Source organism: Lacerta agilis, chromosome 10, assembly GCF_009819535.1.
Source record: "Lacerta agilis isolate rLacAgi1 chromosome 10, rLacAgi1.pri, whole genome shotgun sequence".
Classification (NCBI taxonomy): Eukaryota; Metazoa; Chordata; class Lepidosauria; order Squamata; family Lacertidae; genus Lacerta; species Lacerta agilis.
In genome coordinates this window covers 15,916,170-15,935,282 of record NC_046321.1, presented here as the reverse complement: position 1 = coordinate 15,935,282, position 19,113 = coordinate 15,916,170, and the positions used below count along the sequence as shown (strand labels likewise).

Sequence of the window (19,113 nt, the reverse complement as noted above, 5' to 3'; positions counted from 1 at the left end):
CATATTAGTACATAGTGGCTGAATAGAAAGACAAGAACAGGCTGGTTAAGGCTAAAATGTTCGTTTTGCTGGAAATCCTGCAAAACAGTGGTATATAAATATGTGAATTAATTGATTAGTAGCTGAGTTATGGGCCAGTTATAACTTATGGACTGTCAGTTGATTATTTCCATGAAGGTTTATAATTTAGGATTTACAATACTAGCAATTACAGGTAGGTAGCCGTGTTGGTCTGTCATAGTCAAAACAAAATAAAAAATAAAAAAATTCCTTCCAGTAGCACCTTAAAGACCAACTAAGTTTGTTCCTGGTATGAGCTTTCATGTGCATGCACACTTAATCAGATATCAATTGTAGCCCACCAGTGACCCTTAGCTGAACTAAATCCCCCATACAGTATCTCAGAATACAGAGTTAGTGTTGCTTGGAGTTTCATAATACTTTGGTACAAAGCTGCAACTTGCATCAAAGTAACCCAAGCTGCAACCAAACTAGAAAAATGCTGGCCATTCACACAGAGCTCCCCAGATGTGCTGTTATCCCAACCTCAGTAAGCATTGCTGATCAGTATCCCCAGGGCTGTCTCGTCATAGGGCCTGGGTGGCGCGGCGCGCCAGGGCGCCGGGCCCTCAGGGGCGCCCCTGCGAGCCCACTGGCATACTGGGCGCCCCCTCCCCAACCCGCACCCGCCCCCATGGGCGGGCGGGCGCTCATGCAAGCCGGCCGCCCTCCAAAGCCCCAGCTGCAGCACTGGGAAGGGCGCGCAAAGCCCCGCGCCGCTCCAGCGCCACGCCCCTCATCCCCCACTCGCCCACCCCCCCCCGAGGGGCGGCCAGCGCGGGAGCGAGGCGGGCGGAGAGGCGGCATGCCGGGGGCGCCGAGGGATCATTGCGCCACAGCGGCCAATCCCTTTAAGATGGCCCTGAGTATCCCCTTTTTGTCATCAAGAGTGCAACACAGTTAGACACAGATAGATAAATGGACTGGAATTAGACCCAATTTGTGAGGTTCAGATAGCAACATTATCAGGGAGTGGTATGCAATCCACCCTCCACTATTTTAAATACTGAAATATAATCTGAATCAGTTTACAAAGTGTAGGGCAGAACATGTCCAGAATGTGAATTTACCCTTACAAAAGACCTGAGTGTCTACTTTTGTGATCAGTATGTTCTATTTGGTATTGAAGATACTAATATTCTTCAGAAAGCTGTAAATTAATAGATGCCCAGCATTTTCTACATTGAAGCTTGAAATGTGAAAACATTACTAAAGAGCATGGAGAATTTATAGCTTATTTATTTCTCACTATCTTTCTTTTCAAGCATTTAGTTGACAATGTAAATCATTACACAACATTTTATGCATTTTATGCTGTACACACACTCACACAAAGGAATCTTACATCTCTCTGTTGGGAAATGGAAAACCCTGCGCTTGGAGAGTTGAAGCAATGCTGTAAATCTCTTTCATGATAATCAGCCTTGTAAATGTAAATACAAAATAAACATAAGCAGAAGGGGAAAGCCCCTAGAATTTGAACTGAAATCAGCTCTAACATTTGGAGACCTAGTGTCCTGAAAATATTTTCATGCTTACAGTCAGGGCTTTATCCTTTTCAGAGTGAATTTCCAAAGCCTGTAAAAGATGAAAAGACTTTTAAATAACTAAGGTTTCTAAGTAGCAGAGGAATAGATGGATAATTCGTAATGCTGTAGAATTGCAATGAATAATAATCAACCCTCCTGTGTAAATAGCCTTTGAGCCTTATGGGTACTTTAAAAATCCACTTGGGAAAAGAAGCAGTCTCATTTTGGGGGGGGGGGGCGAAACATTTACGCTGCTGGCCAAGGTGACCCACTAGCAAATACACTGTGATCAAAGTCATTTTGAAGGTCCTTTAGGGAATTTGTATAAGTCACACATAATCAGTGCTAAAATAAAATAGATTGGCATATCTGACTGGGCCAGGGACTTCACCCAGGGTTTAAAAAAAAAAAAGATTCTGACTCCTTATGAGATGATGACACAACTCAAATTAAACAGTCTTATTTATTATGACTATCACAAAATACATATGCAAAATGAGGATGACAGGTTCTTATCATAGACTATAGAACCCATGTAGAATCAGTCAAGTTCAATACTATGTCTTTTAAATATTACACAAAACCATATGCTCAGTGAATGGAAGCAGGTATTAACGTCCAAGGAGGTAACTTCATAGCTGGCCAGAGAGAGCAGGAGCTAGAACTGAGAAGACAGGAAGTCGTTAAGACCTCTAAAATATTAGAGAGAAAGGGAGTTTTGCATTTGCAGAAGCCATGTTGATCCTTCAGGAAGACTTATCCTTTTATATGCTTGATCATTTTGTCTTAAATAATACTTTCCACCAATTTACCTTGACAGACATTAAGCCAAGTGGCTTGTAATTTTCTGGATCCCTTTTAAAGAACTGGTATGGAGGCCAAGCTCAGTGACACGTTATGTGTTGAATCAATTTATTTCGGTCACTGACCAGAGTGCCATGTTACATGTTAGAATATCAGCTATTTGATATTTGAGTTCTATAAGAACTCTTGGATAGAAACCATCTGCACCTGATTTGTTAATTTTAAATTTCTTATTTAGCTTACTTCTTCAAATGTCCTTCCTGAAAAGGTCAGTTCAGGCACAGGGTTGTGTCCTACATAATAATAATAATATTTATTATTTGTACCCCGCCCATCTGGCTGGATTTCCCCAGCCATCTTCCACAGCGTGCAGACATATGCAAATAATTCATTCAGTTTTTACTACAACCTCCTTATCCCCTTTTAGCAAACATGTAATGCCTTTCTGGACTAATGGTCCAACCACATCCCTAGCTACTTTTCTGTTTCTGATGTGTTTCATAAAGTATATTGTTGGCCTTAATGTTTTTAGTGATACCTACTTTTTGCTTTGATGGTTGGACAGTGTTCTCGAAGCTACTAACATGAGTTTGGCCAAACTGCGGGAGGCAGTGAAGGATAGGCGTGCCTGGCGTGCTCTGGTCCATGGGGTCACGAAGAGTCGGACACGACTGAACAACTGAACAACAACAACTTTTTGCTTTGTTTCTAGTGTTATTGCCAAACTACCAGTTACTTAAATGTATGGCCACATTTCCTCACTGTGTCTCCTGGCAGAGGAGAATATGTTGAATATGTTGATGAATATGTTGTCTATTCCAAGCACTGGATTAAAATACAGGTTTCACTAGGCAAACTTTAAATAGGAAATTATTGAAAATGATCAAACATCATTTCTAGAAAATGTAGAAATGATGGCTGGGAGATATACTAGCAGACCTGCAAAAGAGCACCTCTGTATATGTGGATCAGGGTCTATTGAAGATCTTGTACATTATATTCTATCTATATGATTCACCTAGAGCCACATTTAACCTCCCCTTTTCAGACCGCCTTAAAGGTTCAACCAGATGTCTTTAAAATTAAAAGGCTATTGGCAGATATTGATAGGGCACTATTTGTACTAGCAGGAAGAAAGATAAGGACCACCTTTATGGATAATGCAAGTGTCAAACCCTAGGATGCTGACCAGAAGGAATGGTTTTTTGGTGTGTGTGTGGGTGTGGGTGTTTCTGGACATTGTACATCTGTCTTAGTCTGTTGTTGTTTAGTCGTTTAGTCGTGTCTGACTCTTCGTGACCCCATGAACCAGAGCACGCCAGCCACTCCTGTCTTCCACTGCCTCCCACAGTTTGGTCAGACTCATGTTGGTATCTTCGAGAACACTGTCCAATCATCTCGTCCTCTGTCGTCCCCTTCTCCTTGTGCCCTCAATCTTTCCCAACATCAGTGTCTTTTCCAGGGAGTCTTCTCTTCTCATGAGGTTGCCAAAGTATTGGAGCCTCAGCTTCAGGATCTGGCCTTCCAGGGCTGATTTGCTTAAGAATGGATAGGGTGATCTTCTTGCAGTCCATGGGACTCCATTACATGCACTATCTTAGTCTAGTGCATGTAAAGTCTGTCGTAGTTATGTGATTTGTGCTTATATTGTATTTTGATGGCCATTGGCTAAAACAATAAAAATCTATTGATTGATTGATTGATTGAAAAATATACCGGTATGAAGTGTAGGCTACTGAGTCTGTGAACAGGATGGGCTGGCAGTAGAGGGAAATTATTTATGTGGTCCCCCATTCAGATTCAGATCTGCTTTGTTTCACCAAGGTGGCTGAATCATGTGGTTTCAGACTATGCCCTGAGACCTGTTGTATGCTATTTATTTAAAGCATTTTTAGCCTGCTTATCACCTAAAAAGACTTGCAGAGTATGGTTTACAGAACAGTAAAAAACAAACAAACACAACAGTCCCTCTCCTCACAAAAGGATTCAATATGGCTAACCTGATTCAAAAACACCCACAAAAATCTAAAATCACAAACAAGCAACCACACCCTAGGTCAACCCCAACTTCTTTCACCACCAAGGTACACAAGCAACTAGCAAAAGAACCTGCACAAGCAATGCTGACACAAAACCCCACACATACATTAAATAAAATAGAAACATCGCAGACCAACCCCAACCCCACCCACCATGCCCCCTCCACCTCTTTCCCCCCTTTTTTTCCCAATGTAACACTAATGTCTCAACATATGAAACTGATCTGTAGAAAATGTAACTTGAAAAAATAGACATTGCACATACTTTTGTAAACCAAGAAATCTTTAATAAAAATACATTAAAAAACAAAAACAAAACAAAAGGATTAATAGAGAAAGGGAGATAAATAGGAGGAGAGGGGTGGGAGAACCACACTCGTGTATCAATTCTTAAAGTTAGATTTCTCAGGTCTGAGGCTGAGATGGAAATGTTCAGGTAGTTTGATGGAATGGTTGCTGCTAGAAGAGATAGGCAGAGCCAGCTGGTCTCTCAGAAGAGCTGTTAGAATAGCCTTGAGCAGGCATAGGTAAACTCTGGCCCTCCAGATGTTTGGGACTACAATTCCCATCATCCCTAGCTAACAGGACAGTGGTCAGGGATGATGGGAATTGTAGTCCCAACATCTGGAGGGCCAGAGTTTGCCCATGCCTGGCCTTGAGTCTCTTCTCTCATTTGGCTGGAGCCTGATGGAGTGCCTGCTGCTAGGTGATAGCTGAGTTGCTAGCCCAGAGTTTTGCTTCAGAAGTAATGGCCTTGCACAGATTTTACCTGCAACACTAGAGGTCCCAGTTAAAAATCTGTAAGGAACAAAACATGTCCCCATAGTGGCATCATAGAATATTCAGCCCATTACCTTTGGGGGGGTGTCCCGAAAAATTGGATTGATCCTTGGAATTAGTTGAAATCTAAGAACCTTTTGATTGGGATGGGCTTACCTTAAAGTGGCAAAGGATCCTGTCCCGTCCCTGTCCCCCCCATAAATAAGACAGATCTACAATGTCCAGGGGGGAAAACACACACACAAAAATAAACTTTGTTGTTGCTTCACACAATGGCTGCCCTGAACAACTCACTGGTGTTTGCTATATTTTGTAACATTTGTCCAAAGGGATTATTGCTATGTTAATAAAGTAGCAACATTTCTTGGGGGAGGCAGGAGATGACTGCCCTTAATAAATAAAAAAATATTTGCCTCCTTGCCTGCATGTTAAGCCCACCCCACCTGAAAGTTCCTATAATTCATTCCCACATAGGTAGTTGCTTTGTGAAGGAGGAATAGTTCCCACCCTTAGTAGAAAATGCTTGTTTTCAAGATAGTTGGGCAAGGCAAGCGGATTTTCATTGGAAATGTATTATTGTTGAAAGCAAAAAAGTTATACAAGTACTTATTCTCTTTTTCCCTGGCAAATCACTCAATGTTTAGGTTGTATAGTAGATCTAAAGACCTTAATCCTTTCACAAATCCTCATCAGACGTCTAACTAAGCAACTGTATCCCTCTGGGGTGGAGTATTGTTTAGGTTAGTTCATCAGGAACCATTACAAATCAATGGATTAGTTGCAGGCTCCTTGGGATGGTTCTCTGCAGTTAGATAAGGATCTCTGGCAATGCCTTGCTTTCTCTTGCCTTATTGCACTTTGGGAGAGAAGTAAATATGTTGCTTCAAAAGATAGCTCCCCTCCACCTCTGCTGTTATTATTGGCAGAGAGCCAGAATAGCTTGCTAACAGCCTGGCTCACTGCTAGGTGACTCCTTGTTTTTAATATTTTGTTCTCAGAGAGGAGACTCAGACAGCATCTGTAAAAATAAAAAGACAAGTTTCTGTATCAAAAAGCATTACGTGAGATGTTTCCCAGTTTATTTACTTGTATTGCCAGAAATATAGATGGGATGCCAGTACAAATATTTCCATGTATGTGTCCATTCCTTATACAGTGAATAACAGTGAATTTCATTGCTGGACAATATATTACACAAAGTAGCACCTCCCTCCTTAATAGAGGCAGTTGAATTGCACTGAGTTGCTAATTGCTTTTGTATTCATTAGTTTTATCCTGCAAATATTTAACTGCCTCATCATGAAGGAAATAAAAATGAGACTTTATATGATAAAAAACAACCCCTAATATTTTGAGCAAATAAAAATCAGAGCAAGTTTTGCAAAGATTGGAGCTCATATTGTGTTTCATTAAAATATTTTCTACCTGGAAATCTGGACATTTTCTTTCTTTCTAAAACAGTGTTCTTCCTCATCTCTGTTCTGGGCTACTGTAACCACAGAGCAAAATGTTCTGTTGGCTTTGTCTTTAGTGGCACCCTGACCCTAGGCAAATTTATTTGGGAGTTAATAGCACAATGCTGCATGTTTACTCAGAAATCCAGTTGAGTGTTGTGACGTTTTTATACTGTTTATTCTATCCTTTTCAACCCGGCCCATCAAGGGTTAACGCAAACTCCAGATTGAACTGACTAAACATTCCATGAGGGCCAGGGCGGCTGAATGTTTAAAGAGAATGGGCAGCCATTTTTTGTCAGTTGAGAGGGTGCTTGGGAGAGGGAGTGTGGGGTGGTTGAAAAGAAGGTCTGTGAGAGTAGGTTTAGGTTAGGTAGTTGTAAGGTTATGGTATATATTATATGATTAGCAAAGATATTACCACTGAAACTAAGCTTGTACGCAAAGAAACCTTAATGCAACCATTACGATCTTAAGCAATATATTTCCATCTTTAAGTGCCAGTCAGAAAGTCGTCTGTATTATTTTCCAGCAAAGGTACATGAAACTCATTTGTGTGGACACTCATTAAAAAGACAAAATTTCCTTCAAGAGTGGAACTGTCAGGGTGTGTCTTTGAGGGGGCACTGTGAGGGCAAAATAGGGAAACAGACCCAGGGTGTCACAAAGTTACCTCAGGGTGTCACAAGTTACCTCATTTGTGTGGACACTCATTAAAAAGACAAAATTTCCTTCAAGAGTGGAACTGTCAGGGTGTGTCTTTGAGGGGCACTGTGAGGGCAAAATAGGGAAACAGACCCAGGGTGTCACAAAGTTACCTCAGGGCGGAGGTGAGTTTTTACATGAGGGGATTTCTAGTGGCTGAACCCCTCATACTGTGGACACAAGGGATAGTCTTATATTTTGCCTAGAGAGTAAAAGAGTACCTAGCCACGTTGGTGCTGGAAAGGGACTCTCTTTTATTTAAAAAGAGAAAGGTTTACTTAAAGGCTACAGGGATAAGTGGGAGTTTAGTTTTACCTACCGTGTTTCTCCTAAAATAAGACACCGTCTTATATTTTTTTTTCGCTCAACAAAACACAGTATGGCTTATTTTCAGGGGATGTCTTATTTTAACCGCGTCGCATTGGTACACTGCATAGCCACGCCTCTCCAGGCTGTTTTAATGGGAGGTAACACGTCACTATGGCTTATTTTCGGGGTATGGCTTATTTTTGGGGAACGGCTTATATTTCGCAAATGCATAGAAATCCTGCTATGGCTTATTTTATGGCTATGTCTTATTTTGGGAGAAACAGGGTAAGAAAGCCCTGTTAGTTCTTGCAATAAGTGAGAGGACAAAGTGGTAAGATGAAAGGAAGGGTCTTTTCATTATATCACAAGTGTCATTGGGGTATATTTCATCACAGTAAGTGTGTTTAGATTGCAGTCCTAGTCAGTGCATTTTTTTTCAGGGAGTACTCAAGGTTAGGCAGTAGGCATCTCTTTTGTTGTTAAAAAGTGTGACACTTACTGTAACAACTTCATGGTGTGTACCGGCACCTATTTTTCTCTTCTCCTCCCTCCTGAATTCTGCACTCTCCCCCCCCCCCGCCCGAACTCTGCACTCTTTCCACAGGGCGTGGTGCATTTTGTGGGTGCCCGGCCCCTATTATGAGAAATTTTGTTGGTGCTCGGGGACCCAGAGCCTTGAGGAGATGGCGCCTATGTGTGGTGCTCATTTTCTAGTGGGGTGGGGTAGAATTTGTCCTTTTAGTTGTTTTGTACATTGTTGTTTTTTCCTTTGCTTTTTAATTGATTTTACAGGCTTGTATTTTATCTTAAGTTGCTTTGAGACTTTTTAAAAATAAAATGACAAACAAATGTGAATAATAATACTAATAGGTTGATGATTGGTGCCAGATTGTGCAGACAAGAATTAAGAGCTGGCAGTCAGCTACCAAATGATATAAGGCAAGTTTTCTACTGCTACTATTCATAAAAATAAAATGCCATGTGTGGAACACAACTTGGAACAGGTATTATGTACAGCTACGCAGGCCCATGTTCTTAGCTGAAATTAAAGGTGGCTTTTCCTGCTTTGGCCACCATGTGAGTGATGCTGCAGCATAGCAGAGACTGAGGCAAGAACACCTTCAGAGTGAGAGCTGCTCTAGTGGTGCATGGGCTCTGCTTTCTGAATTGCTGGTTTGAGTGCCCCCAACACCTTGCACCCTATCAGGACACCCTGCTTCTACTGATTTATATATTTACTTTTACCACAAGATGAGATCAGTTCCTTTTGTCAAGTTTTAAAATTCAGATGTGGAAGTTTTGGGCACTGTTGACAATATGAAGTTTCACCAAATGCAGTTCCATGTTTCTGTATGTACCACAGATTATCTCATAATAGAACTAAGAAGCTGGTAGATGAACATCTTTTCTTGGTGCAATTCATGCAACTCATAAATAAGAAATTCACATAGGACCAAATGTACTATTAAGGGCCAAACAACTTTTTATGATGGAACAGTTATAATAAATACCTTAATGTGTGTGGGTTTTGTTTTTTTAAGAGCAGTATTTGAAAACATCCTGGCAGATTTCATGGTCTGGTTTGGCAGTGCGTGGGTGCATCAAATATTACTCTGTGTAAGTTCTTCATCTCAGTAGAGAAACTACGAAAGACTAGACTTTAGACTCAGCTTGTTGTTTAGTCGTCTTCGTCGTGTTCGACTCTCCATGACCCCATGAACCAGAGACTCAGCTATACAGCTGCAAATAAAACATTTTAAGTGTGTTTTAAGTGCAATATACAATGTGACACTAGATGGCGATGGTGAGCCTTATGGTAATTCAATGTATTTTTAAAAATGCTTTTAGAAAAAGCATTTTCAGAGTTGTTATATGTATGTAGATTCCACCCTGATCAGTAAAAAAAAGTTCTGCAGAAAAAGCCTACATCTGCTGTCAAGGATTTGGGTTTGTGATTAATGGCTGCATATTCAGTGTGCTTTGGCAAATTGCCAAAAAAATAATAATTAAAAAATCAAACTTAGATTCAGGGTGCTCCTTTTCATAATAGAAAAATAATGTTCTGCTGATGGTCTCACGAGACTTTAGAAACAAGTCCTCCTTACAAGAAATCAGAAGTCCTTCATAGCCCGCAGTTTGTATAGAGGCCAAGTGTCCATGAAATAGCTGCTGTAGCTCTATAAAGTATATTTTTATGTCCTTTGTCACATATCCTATAATTGGTTCATCCCTGCCCCACACCAGGATGAAGGAGACATTATGTCAGTATCAAATAAGTATAGGAATTTGGCATTGTTTATCTGCACTACAAATATACAAAGAACTAAGCTGCAAAGAAACATTTCTGTGGTACAGCAGGACTGATTTCCCATTTATTGCTTCTCTGGCAGTAGCTCTGCTCCAGTTCTGATAGCTTGATAATTGTACAAACACAGTTGAACAGAGGGAGTCTATCTGCAGGATGAAAAGTCTGCTTGCTCTGTTTTTCCTAATTTTAGCAGCTTTTCTTAGTCCTATACAAGTTCCATACCTAAAGGGCTAGCTCCTCCTGTATAATCCTGCTTGTCCGCTGAGGCCCAAAGAGGAAGCCCCAATTGGAACTACCACCAAAGTCTGCTGAGATTGGTGTCCCTACTTGATTCCTGTATATACAGTACCCAGTAGTCCCTACAGTCTGCAGTTTCCAAATATCTCAGAAACCTGCTCCACAGTAACTCATAGCAGAGCTTTTAGCATGGCTGCCCCTATTCTGTAAAATAGCAGTCCTTTCATGATATGACAGGCATTTTCCAGAAATTAGCAATATTCCTGTTCCAACAGACTTTCCCAGATAGATAATTGGGGCTTTTCCATCACTGTTAGTTTTGTTTTAAATCTGTTGTTTAAATCTGCTGTTTTCTGCATTTTTTTAGTAGTTTTTGTTGCACATTGCCTTGAAACAATATAACTACTGTTAAAACAAAATCGAAAATTCTTTCTAGTAGCACCTTAGAGACCAACTGAGTTTGTTCCTGGTATGAGCTTTCGTGTGCATGCACACTTCTTCAGATACCTACTGATAACTACTGTTGTTATTGGTGTGGACTCAGGAAAGGAACCAACTACAGTATGTGAAACTCCGGCTCTGGGAGATCCTCTGCTCTCCTCTTTATTGGTCTTCTAACACTCACAAAAGACCTGGTTGTTTTTTGCACTCATCAGTGGCTGCATTTCTGCTCTTTCTTGATACTGTTGTTCTGCTGTTATTTCCTTTTGTGTTTTTAAATGGATTTAATTTGTGTTATATTGTTCATTAATGATGTTAGCTGAGTTGGAGGATAAATAAATTGTGCAACAAGATTAAATAAAAAACAATGAGCTACAAAGTGACTGACATAGTACCATGGTAGGTGCTGCCACACTAAGGGCTAATCCAGACTTCATTTTGCACCACACTTTCCAGGCACAGGTCCACATTTTGTAAGCCACACAGGTTTTGTTTTATCCCACCACTTTCCTGAGAAAACCTGTTGTTCAACACTGAATCGGAAGAAGTTGACACAATATGCTCACTAAGGATGCAGTCTAACCATCCTGATGTTGATGACTATGGGAGAGTATTAAAATGAATTGCAGGCCTCCATCAGCAGAGAGGGGCGCCACTGATGAAGGAGGGGGATCTGCTCTGAGTTGCTGGGAAGCTACTGCTGGTGGCCCTCCTCCTAGGCAGCATTTTACCACCCTGTTCTTTATATTTAAATTGGCACTGAATGGCTCATGTACACACACACACACACACTCACACACGGAGAGGGAGAGAGAGAGAGAGAGAGAGAGAGAGCACTTAAATTACTGAGTTTTATCATGCCAATTTAAAAATTGTTATAAAAAACTGCTTCCTTTCCAACTCCAGCCATTTTAGCAACATGTCTGTTGTTTTCAATTAGAAACTTCTGATGTAAAACACGTCTGTTCCAGTAATGCAGCACTATGTAACAAGGCATAGCAGAAATCAGCCATAAACAGCTTCAGTAAGTACTATGGTGCAGATTAAACAATTGGTTTAAGCAGTGGCTGCTCAGGTGAATTGTACCCTTCCCTGCCCACATGACTTTGTCATGTCCACTAGAGAGAACAGAATGTGTCAGGATGCACCCATAGAAAAATCACAATATTCCCAAGAGGGTAGAGAATCAGCTGCAATTTGCATTTGTAGCTTAAAATGGAAGAACAGTGGTTATAGCTCTAGGAGCAACCTAAAGCTTTTGGCCTACCCCTTTCTCAACTCTACAGAAAATAAACCTCAGGGTAACAACCATAGTGGCAGCAAAGGATAGGACAGGTATCACTGAGTCTGAAGAGGGCTACTTTTCTTTACAGCTGGCAGCATAGGGAGAGCTTTTTCCACAACTGAGAAGTTTTAGGAACCCTTCATAATATTCTTTGAAAAATTAAAGTATTTCATTGCATTGCAGCATTAGTATATTCACATCCCTCTTTGATGAGCAAACAGCAGCTCCTCATTTTCAGAGAGGCAGCAGCTTTGGCAGTGGCCGGCAAAAGGATTTGTGAAATTTCAGCAACCACTTTGTCCTTTGCATGCAGACTAGATAATGAACAAATACCAAGCAGGGCTTCTAAAACATTCATAAAAGCAAAGCAAAAGCATGCCCCAATTTTATTCCAGCTAGGATATGTTTTATATGTTAATGCGAGAAACAGGATGTGAGCATCATTAGTTTGACCCAATAGGGATGCCTTTATAGCACAGCAGCTAGAAGGGTTACCTTATATTCATTTGTCCAACACCCAAGTATAGAGACTCTTCCCTCCCTTTTCTTTTTGCCACTCAAGTGACTCTACACAGTGTAGAAATGTCCTCATGGTGTCAGCATTCATTGTTCCTAATAGGAACAGAGGAAACAGACATACTGAGTCAGAATATCAGTCCACGTAGCTCAGAATTCTGTGCCGTGACTGGCAGTGCTGCTTCAGGATTTCTGGGGGAGGGGGGCACATTCTCAGCTCTTCCTGGAGATACCAGGGACTGAATCTGGTACCTTCTGCATGTAAACTAGATGGTCTATCACTGAGCTATGGCAATCTCCCTAGGATTATACAGGTTTGCTTTGAATACAATGGCTTTAAATCTTTTAAATCATTTGAAATTAAGGGGACAACCTGTTCAGTTGCCACAAGGAAGTTCAGGTGTCATGATGCTATAGGAAAAAGTGGAAGTCTTAGATATGAAATGTCAAAATTATACTTCTTTCCATGCTTCTTCTTTTTAATAACAGAGATGGAAGCTGGAGACAGGAAAATGATTCTGCTTTAGGAATGTGCTACTTGAAGCCATTGCTTCAGACTATTTCATAAGAATGCTGGGCTTGATGTAGAATACATTTATGAGTAAAAATCAAGAGCAGAGGATTGATTGTAGCTATATGGGGAGTTTTACCTTCCCCAGTATGAATTCCTGGATAATTTTTTTTTTAATGCTGCGGTTCGGCCTTGCTGTGCCAATGGGAAGGCTGATTTTTTACAAAGTGCAGATATGCCTTGTTTATCCCAAAGCAGAAGGAAACATGGTAAAGACTTGCAGATATTTACTGAAATATATGTACATAATGTACTTTAGTGTAAAAATAGTGGTAATCACAGCACATTTCCTTAACCCTGGTCTCCAATTTGGGTAGTTCAGTACAAGTGGTTACTCCGAAAACAACAAAAATAAACGTTTGAATGTTTAAAGAAAACTAGATGTTTGCTGATGCACCACCCAAACTGTATTCAGTGTGACCATCTGCTTTGATAGCGCAGCAAATGAGGGGGGGGACACACACAGAGGAAAGGGTGTTTCTTAACTTTTTTGTTGTTATTTTAAAAATGTAATCTCTATCCAATTGTTCACAAATATATTATATCTATATTTTGTAACTGAGGGTTTCTTTCCCCCTTCTTCCTCTATATTTTAATATGCTGAAGGTTATAAATAATAATCTAAACAAAGGATCACTGGAGTAACTGAAGTTCTGTTCATCACCTAGCACATAATAAAAATGTTATGCTTCTCTTATTTCAATGAGTAAAATAGGTGGTTTCCAATATCTCTGGTTTAATTTCGCTCTCATGGACACATTCTGTTTTCACGTGGTATTTTAAGCCAAAGGCCCTTCAAAACAGCTAAAATTAGGTATTAGCTAAAATAAGTCCAACTATCTGTTTTATCCACAGGCTTTATTTGCAAATCTTTCTGTCTTCCTTCCCTAATCCATTCTGCTTTCTGTCTCTATCTTCTAACTATCCTCCATCTTTCCAGATGCAGGACGCTATGGGCTATGAGTTACCCTGGGTGTACTTTGTCAGTCTGGTCATCTTTGGATCCTTTTTCGTTCTTAATCTGGTTCTTGGTGTGTTGAGCGGGTAAGCTGCTGGTTTTGGTGTTATTTTTTCCCCCTCATGCTGCAGGGCAAGACTCCAGAATTAGGGTTCTTCTGTGTCACCAGAATCCTTTAATTGTCACAAGCAAAACCAAGGGTTATATTTGTTATGATTCTACATCGATTCCCCAGACTGTGTCTTGCCTGTGTCTGACAGGCAAGTTACAGTACACAGTGGTAGGAAATTCACTTGGTAAGGTGACCAAATACTTAACTCAGTCTAGACTAAAGTAGGTAGAAAATTTACTTCCTGATTGGTTGAACTGAGCAACAAATTTAGCACTGGTGACTCAGGTTCCCTTCAACTGGAGCCTTGTAATGCTCAGGAATGGAACTTTCCACACTAATTATCATTCCACTCTTCCAGGTCAATGATGCCATAGGAAGGGACTGGCCCTGGATCTATTTTGTTACACTAATCATCATAGGGTCATTTTTTGTACTTAACTTGGTTCTTGGTGTACTTAGCGGGTAAGCAGTACCTGGAAAAATGTTTGGAATTATTATTGTTGTTGTTTAATTACACATGCTTCTGTATTATTCTTTCTGTTCTTTTTCTTGGGTTGAAGATATGGGTCCTGATCCAACATATTCCCAATGTCATCTGCTAATGTCAGTGGGCTTTGGATCAACTTTACCTTATAAATGGACAGTGAAAGTCTAAATTAAAAGTATGGCATTAAGCAGCCTAATGTAGTGGGGTGGGGTGGGGGTTGAAAGCCAGCACTGCCAAAAGCTAGCAGTGCTAGGTGTGGAAAACACTCCCCACCCCTATATATAACATTGTCGGGATTGAAACTTCACCCCAATATGCAAACTGTTGCCCCTGGTGGAAGTAATGAATATAGTAAATAACATGATCATAACTCATGAGCTTATAACTAGAATTTATGAGTGGTTTACATGTAGTCTCAATAGGGATTGGGAAGCACAGGTGTAATTACTTTGATTATTATTGGCTTGATAAGCTGACATCACAACGGAACTGGCAAATGTTGGCTATGTACCTGTGTGTCACAGAGGATTGGGAAATTTTAGAATTTGAATTCTAAGACCCCTGAGTGATTAAAGCACATAAGTTGTCTATATGCCATAGGTCTTTTCTTGTTATTACAATAGTGAAGCAGTTTCATAACCATTTAATGAAATGTTGACCATAGACAGAAAAATAATACCTATTGCTTATTGGATGATTTCCATTAATTTCAATGGGACTTTTCTGAGAATGACTGATGTTGGCTATCCCCCTATGCATGTGACATCATGGTAAAGAATTGGTAAAAAATGAATGGAAGTATATGAAACAAATTTTAACCTACTGATGTTATGATTATTTATTCAATTTATATCCCATCCTTCCTCTGGAAGGTGCTTCTCAGATTATTATTTTTCCTGGCTAACAACTTGTAGCTCCATTTAATCATTGAAGGACAGGACAGGTTTTTTTGTTTGTTTTTTGTTTGTTTTTGTTTCTAGTGTTCTGAAAAATGGGAATCAGAAACAAATGGTGGTAAAATAGGAAAGATTTCAATTTTTACATTTTATACATGTCAATTGAAAAATGCAGGTTGCCCATTAGCTGTATAAACATTTGTTACAATACACACTTAGCAGATTGCAGATTTGTTCTGAGGAAATTGCCCACATGAATGAAAGGGTAGTTCAGTCAACAAGCCTTTTGATAATTTGCTTTCTTGGTATGACAGCTAACAAGCATAAATAATTGATGCCCATTGTAAGATGTGGAACTGAATGGAAATTGCAGTCATTTCACAGAATAATGCCAAATAGGAATCATTTGGAGGTCATTCTTGGTCATATATTGATACTGAATAGATTCAAATTAGCACCATAGATGGGTTTTTTTTTAAAAAAATCATTTGATATTCCCAGAGACACCAGGCCTTCATAGATCAGATTTTAAGATACTGGTTTTTGTACTACATTACTGTTGTTGCTGTGGAGTGATTTTTCAAAAACACTATTTCCCCCCAATATTATTATCCTTGCAATAACTCAGTAGTAGTATTCCTTATTTGCAAGCAGAAAGTCTCAAGTTCAGTTGTCATATCTCTACTTAAAAAGTTTACAGGGAGCAGGATGGGAAATAAGGATGGGAATCATTATTTCTAGTTGATCCTTTGGGAGCAGTTGGTACACAGCAGCTTTGAAAATGATCAGACTATCTAAAGAGGCATCAGACAAACATGAACACTAATTTTTCCACTTCCTGGTTCCCCATATATTAAAAAGTGTTAACAATATTCAACAAGCCTTCAATGTGCAATAATGTTTATATAGTGCTTGGAAGGAGAAAGGCATTGGATTTCTCACTATCCATCTTTTGTTTACAGTTCCATGCCACAGAGCTTCAGCTTCTAGTAGGAGCACTTTGTTTTTTCCACATTTGTCATTTTTGTGATGTATCTATCTACCTTATGGCAAAGCTGTCTTCTAGAACTGATCTACTGAGCTGTTTCTGATTTTCCTGAGGGTTAAGTGGAGCTTCTTGCAATCCTCCACTTTAAAGTCTTCATTATGAGATTCCTAAGAGAAGATGGAGCAAAGCCTGGCATGATGACAGATATACATTGGCACATACAGAAGCTTGGAGTTTTGCCTTGAGTTGAGAAAAGACTGTCCTTATGTCACTGCAGTACAGATAATAGTTTGTTTAAGATTATTCAGAATAATATTTTCCTGCAAGCATTTTATAAGAAATAATAACAAAATAATCATTAATTCTCTTTGAGAAATGATTTGAGATACATAACAAGTAGCTGACATTACCATCTTAAAGATAAGTCACTGTGTATAAAACATGTATTTATATGGGTTGAAATTAATATGGACAGCCAAGTTACCATAGCAGGAAATTTATAATCTCCAGTGCAATTCAAGCTAATTCTTTTCTGTCTTTCTTTTGGTCTCCTGTTCTCATCCTTTAATCCCCTCCCTCTTGCCAGGGAGTTTTCTAAAGAGAGAGAGAAAGCAAAAGCTCGAGGTGACTTTCAAAAGTTGCGAGAGAAACAGCAGCTGGAGGAGGACTTGAAGGGATATCTGGACTGGATAACTCAAGCAGAAGATATCGACCCAGAAAATGAAGATGAGGGCATGGATGAAGAGAAGCCCCGAAACAGTAAGCAACTCTCTGTTTTTCCTAGGGTGTCTAGCCAGCAATTAATGTTCTTCATGGGCTGCATTAATGAACCTATGCTTGGGAACTTAGAAGGGTGCACCCAAGCCTTGCTAAGATAAATTTTGCCATACTGCAACACTATCAATGTTTGCTACATAAAACTGGGGAAGGGAATGGAGGGTCCACCACCTGAGGTGTCTTGTGGCAGCAGAAAAAATAAAAACACTGTCCATGGTGGAAAACAAAATAGGGTACTCCAAGGGTGCTTGGGGGCATGTTGGGGGAGGCTGTAGATCCATAGGATCCCATTTCTTCTTGGTCCCCTGACACACCCACCCCTCAGTGCCAGCCAGGATAAAGAGATGCATCTTCCAGTCACCAAAAACTATATGGTGAAGTTGCCAGGCACACCTCTGTGGTGAGGAATTACAAAACCTTGGGACTGCCACAGAAAATGCCCTCTCCTGGATTACACACACACACACTGAGCTTCAGAGGACAACAGAACTACCAAGAAGGTTCCCTCTTAATACCCAAGAGGAGCTGTTGGGAAGCAGACAGTCTTTCAGATATTTGGGACTTGAGTTGTTTAGGGCTTTAAACACTATCATGAGCACTTTAAATTCGTATCAGAAACAAACAGGCAACCAATTTGTGAATGCTACTCGCCTGTTGGTTTCTCTTACCTCCACTGAGATATTGATACTCATAAATATTGGGGCAGTGCTTTTTTAATGTTTAGGGGTGCTCTCACTTTCCTACTCATATTGAAATACTGTCCCTCAATGAGGCCAAAATTAGATTCACAAATGTTTAGGGGTACGCGTCCCTCTGCATCCCCCCAGAAAAAAGCACTGATTAGGGGGATTACAGTAGTACCTCTGGTTGCAAATGGGATCAATTCCAGAGGCCTGTTCGCACCATGAAAAGACCGCAACCTGAAGCGCCGTATCTGCGCATGTGCGCAGCATGATTTGGCACTTCTGCACATGCGCAAAGCGTGTTTTAGCACTTCTATACATGCGTGCATGCCAAAACCCGGAAGTAACCTGTTCCGGTACTTCCGGGTTCTGCGCGTTCGTAACCCGTAGCGAATGCAACCCGCAGCGAACGCAACCCAAGGTATGACTGTAGTAAGAATGTTTCTAAAATCCATCCTTCTTTATTTCTCTTTGGATTTTATTAGTGTCATAATGCCTTGTCCTGGTCACATGGTGGCATCAATGTTTTTTGCTTTCTGTCACTGTGTTTTCAAAATTTGTAATCATGACAGCACATCCTTAGTATCACACTGAGTGCACACATAACACGCCCCCCTGCACATAGTTTTTTCCTTATTAAAATATATGTATCTTAATGTAATGGTGAGTACAATTGGGTGATAAAAATAAGTCTGTGATGCTTTAATGTGTCCTGCAAATGGCCTAGCTGGGGGCTGGGGGTTGGGTGACCCCATGATGAAAGGGAGAAATGAAGGACTGCAACAAGAACCAACAGTGCATTCACCATTTCTGAAATTAATTAGAAAATTTCATTTTGAATAATTGGAAGACAGGCAAGGCAGAACACCGTGGAAGAGAAATCTGTCCACCCATGGGCACTGGTATTTGGCAGTGTTTCAGATAATGAAATGGGATACAGAAAATCTTACCCTTTCATGCTCGTTTTTAATCGGCATAGAAAACCTCTACTCTAGGGATATTTTTCTTTCATTTATCTTGAAATACCAGGTCTTGAACCTTTCATACTATTAGCCAATTAACAGACAGTTCTTAACATTCATTGCTGAAATGTTCATTATCAGCTATATTCTTTTGGACAGGGAAAACCCAAAATATTTCCATAGATATACTCTGCTATCCCTGTCAAATACCA

At 40.2% G+C, this 19,113-nt stretch overlaps 1 protein-coding gene across 42 annotated transcripts in view; it reads left to right on the top strand.

The window, feature by feature from the left end:
* CACNA1C (calcium voltage-gated channel subunit alpha1 C) overlaps positions 1-19,113 on the top strand; it is a 487,946-nt gene that overhangs the window by 317,147 nt on the left and 151,686 nt on the right. For 25 of the 42 annotated variants that reach the window (XM_033162040.1, XM_033162075.1, XM_033162074.1 and 22 more), the window contains exons 8-9: positions 13,979-14,082; positions 17,066-17,238. In XM_033162040.1, coding sequence (XP_033017931.1) covers positions 13,979-14,082; positions 17,066-17,238 — 277 coding nt within the window. Of the gene's footprint in view, positions 1-13,978; positions 14,083-14,466; positions 14,571-17,065; positions 17,239-19,113 lie in introns of all 42 variants that reach the window. The other 17 variants (XM_033162041.1, XM_033162082.1, XM_033162078.1 and 14 more) reach the window with 2 other exon arrangements.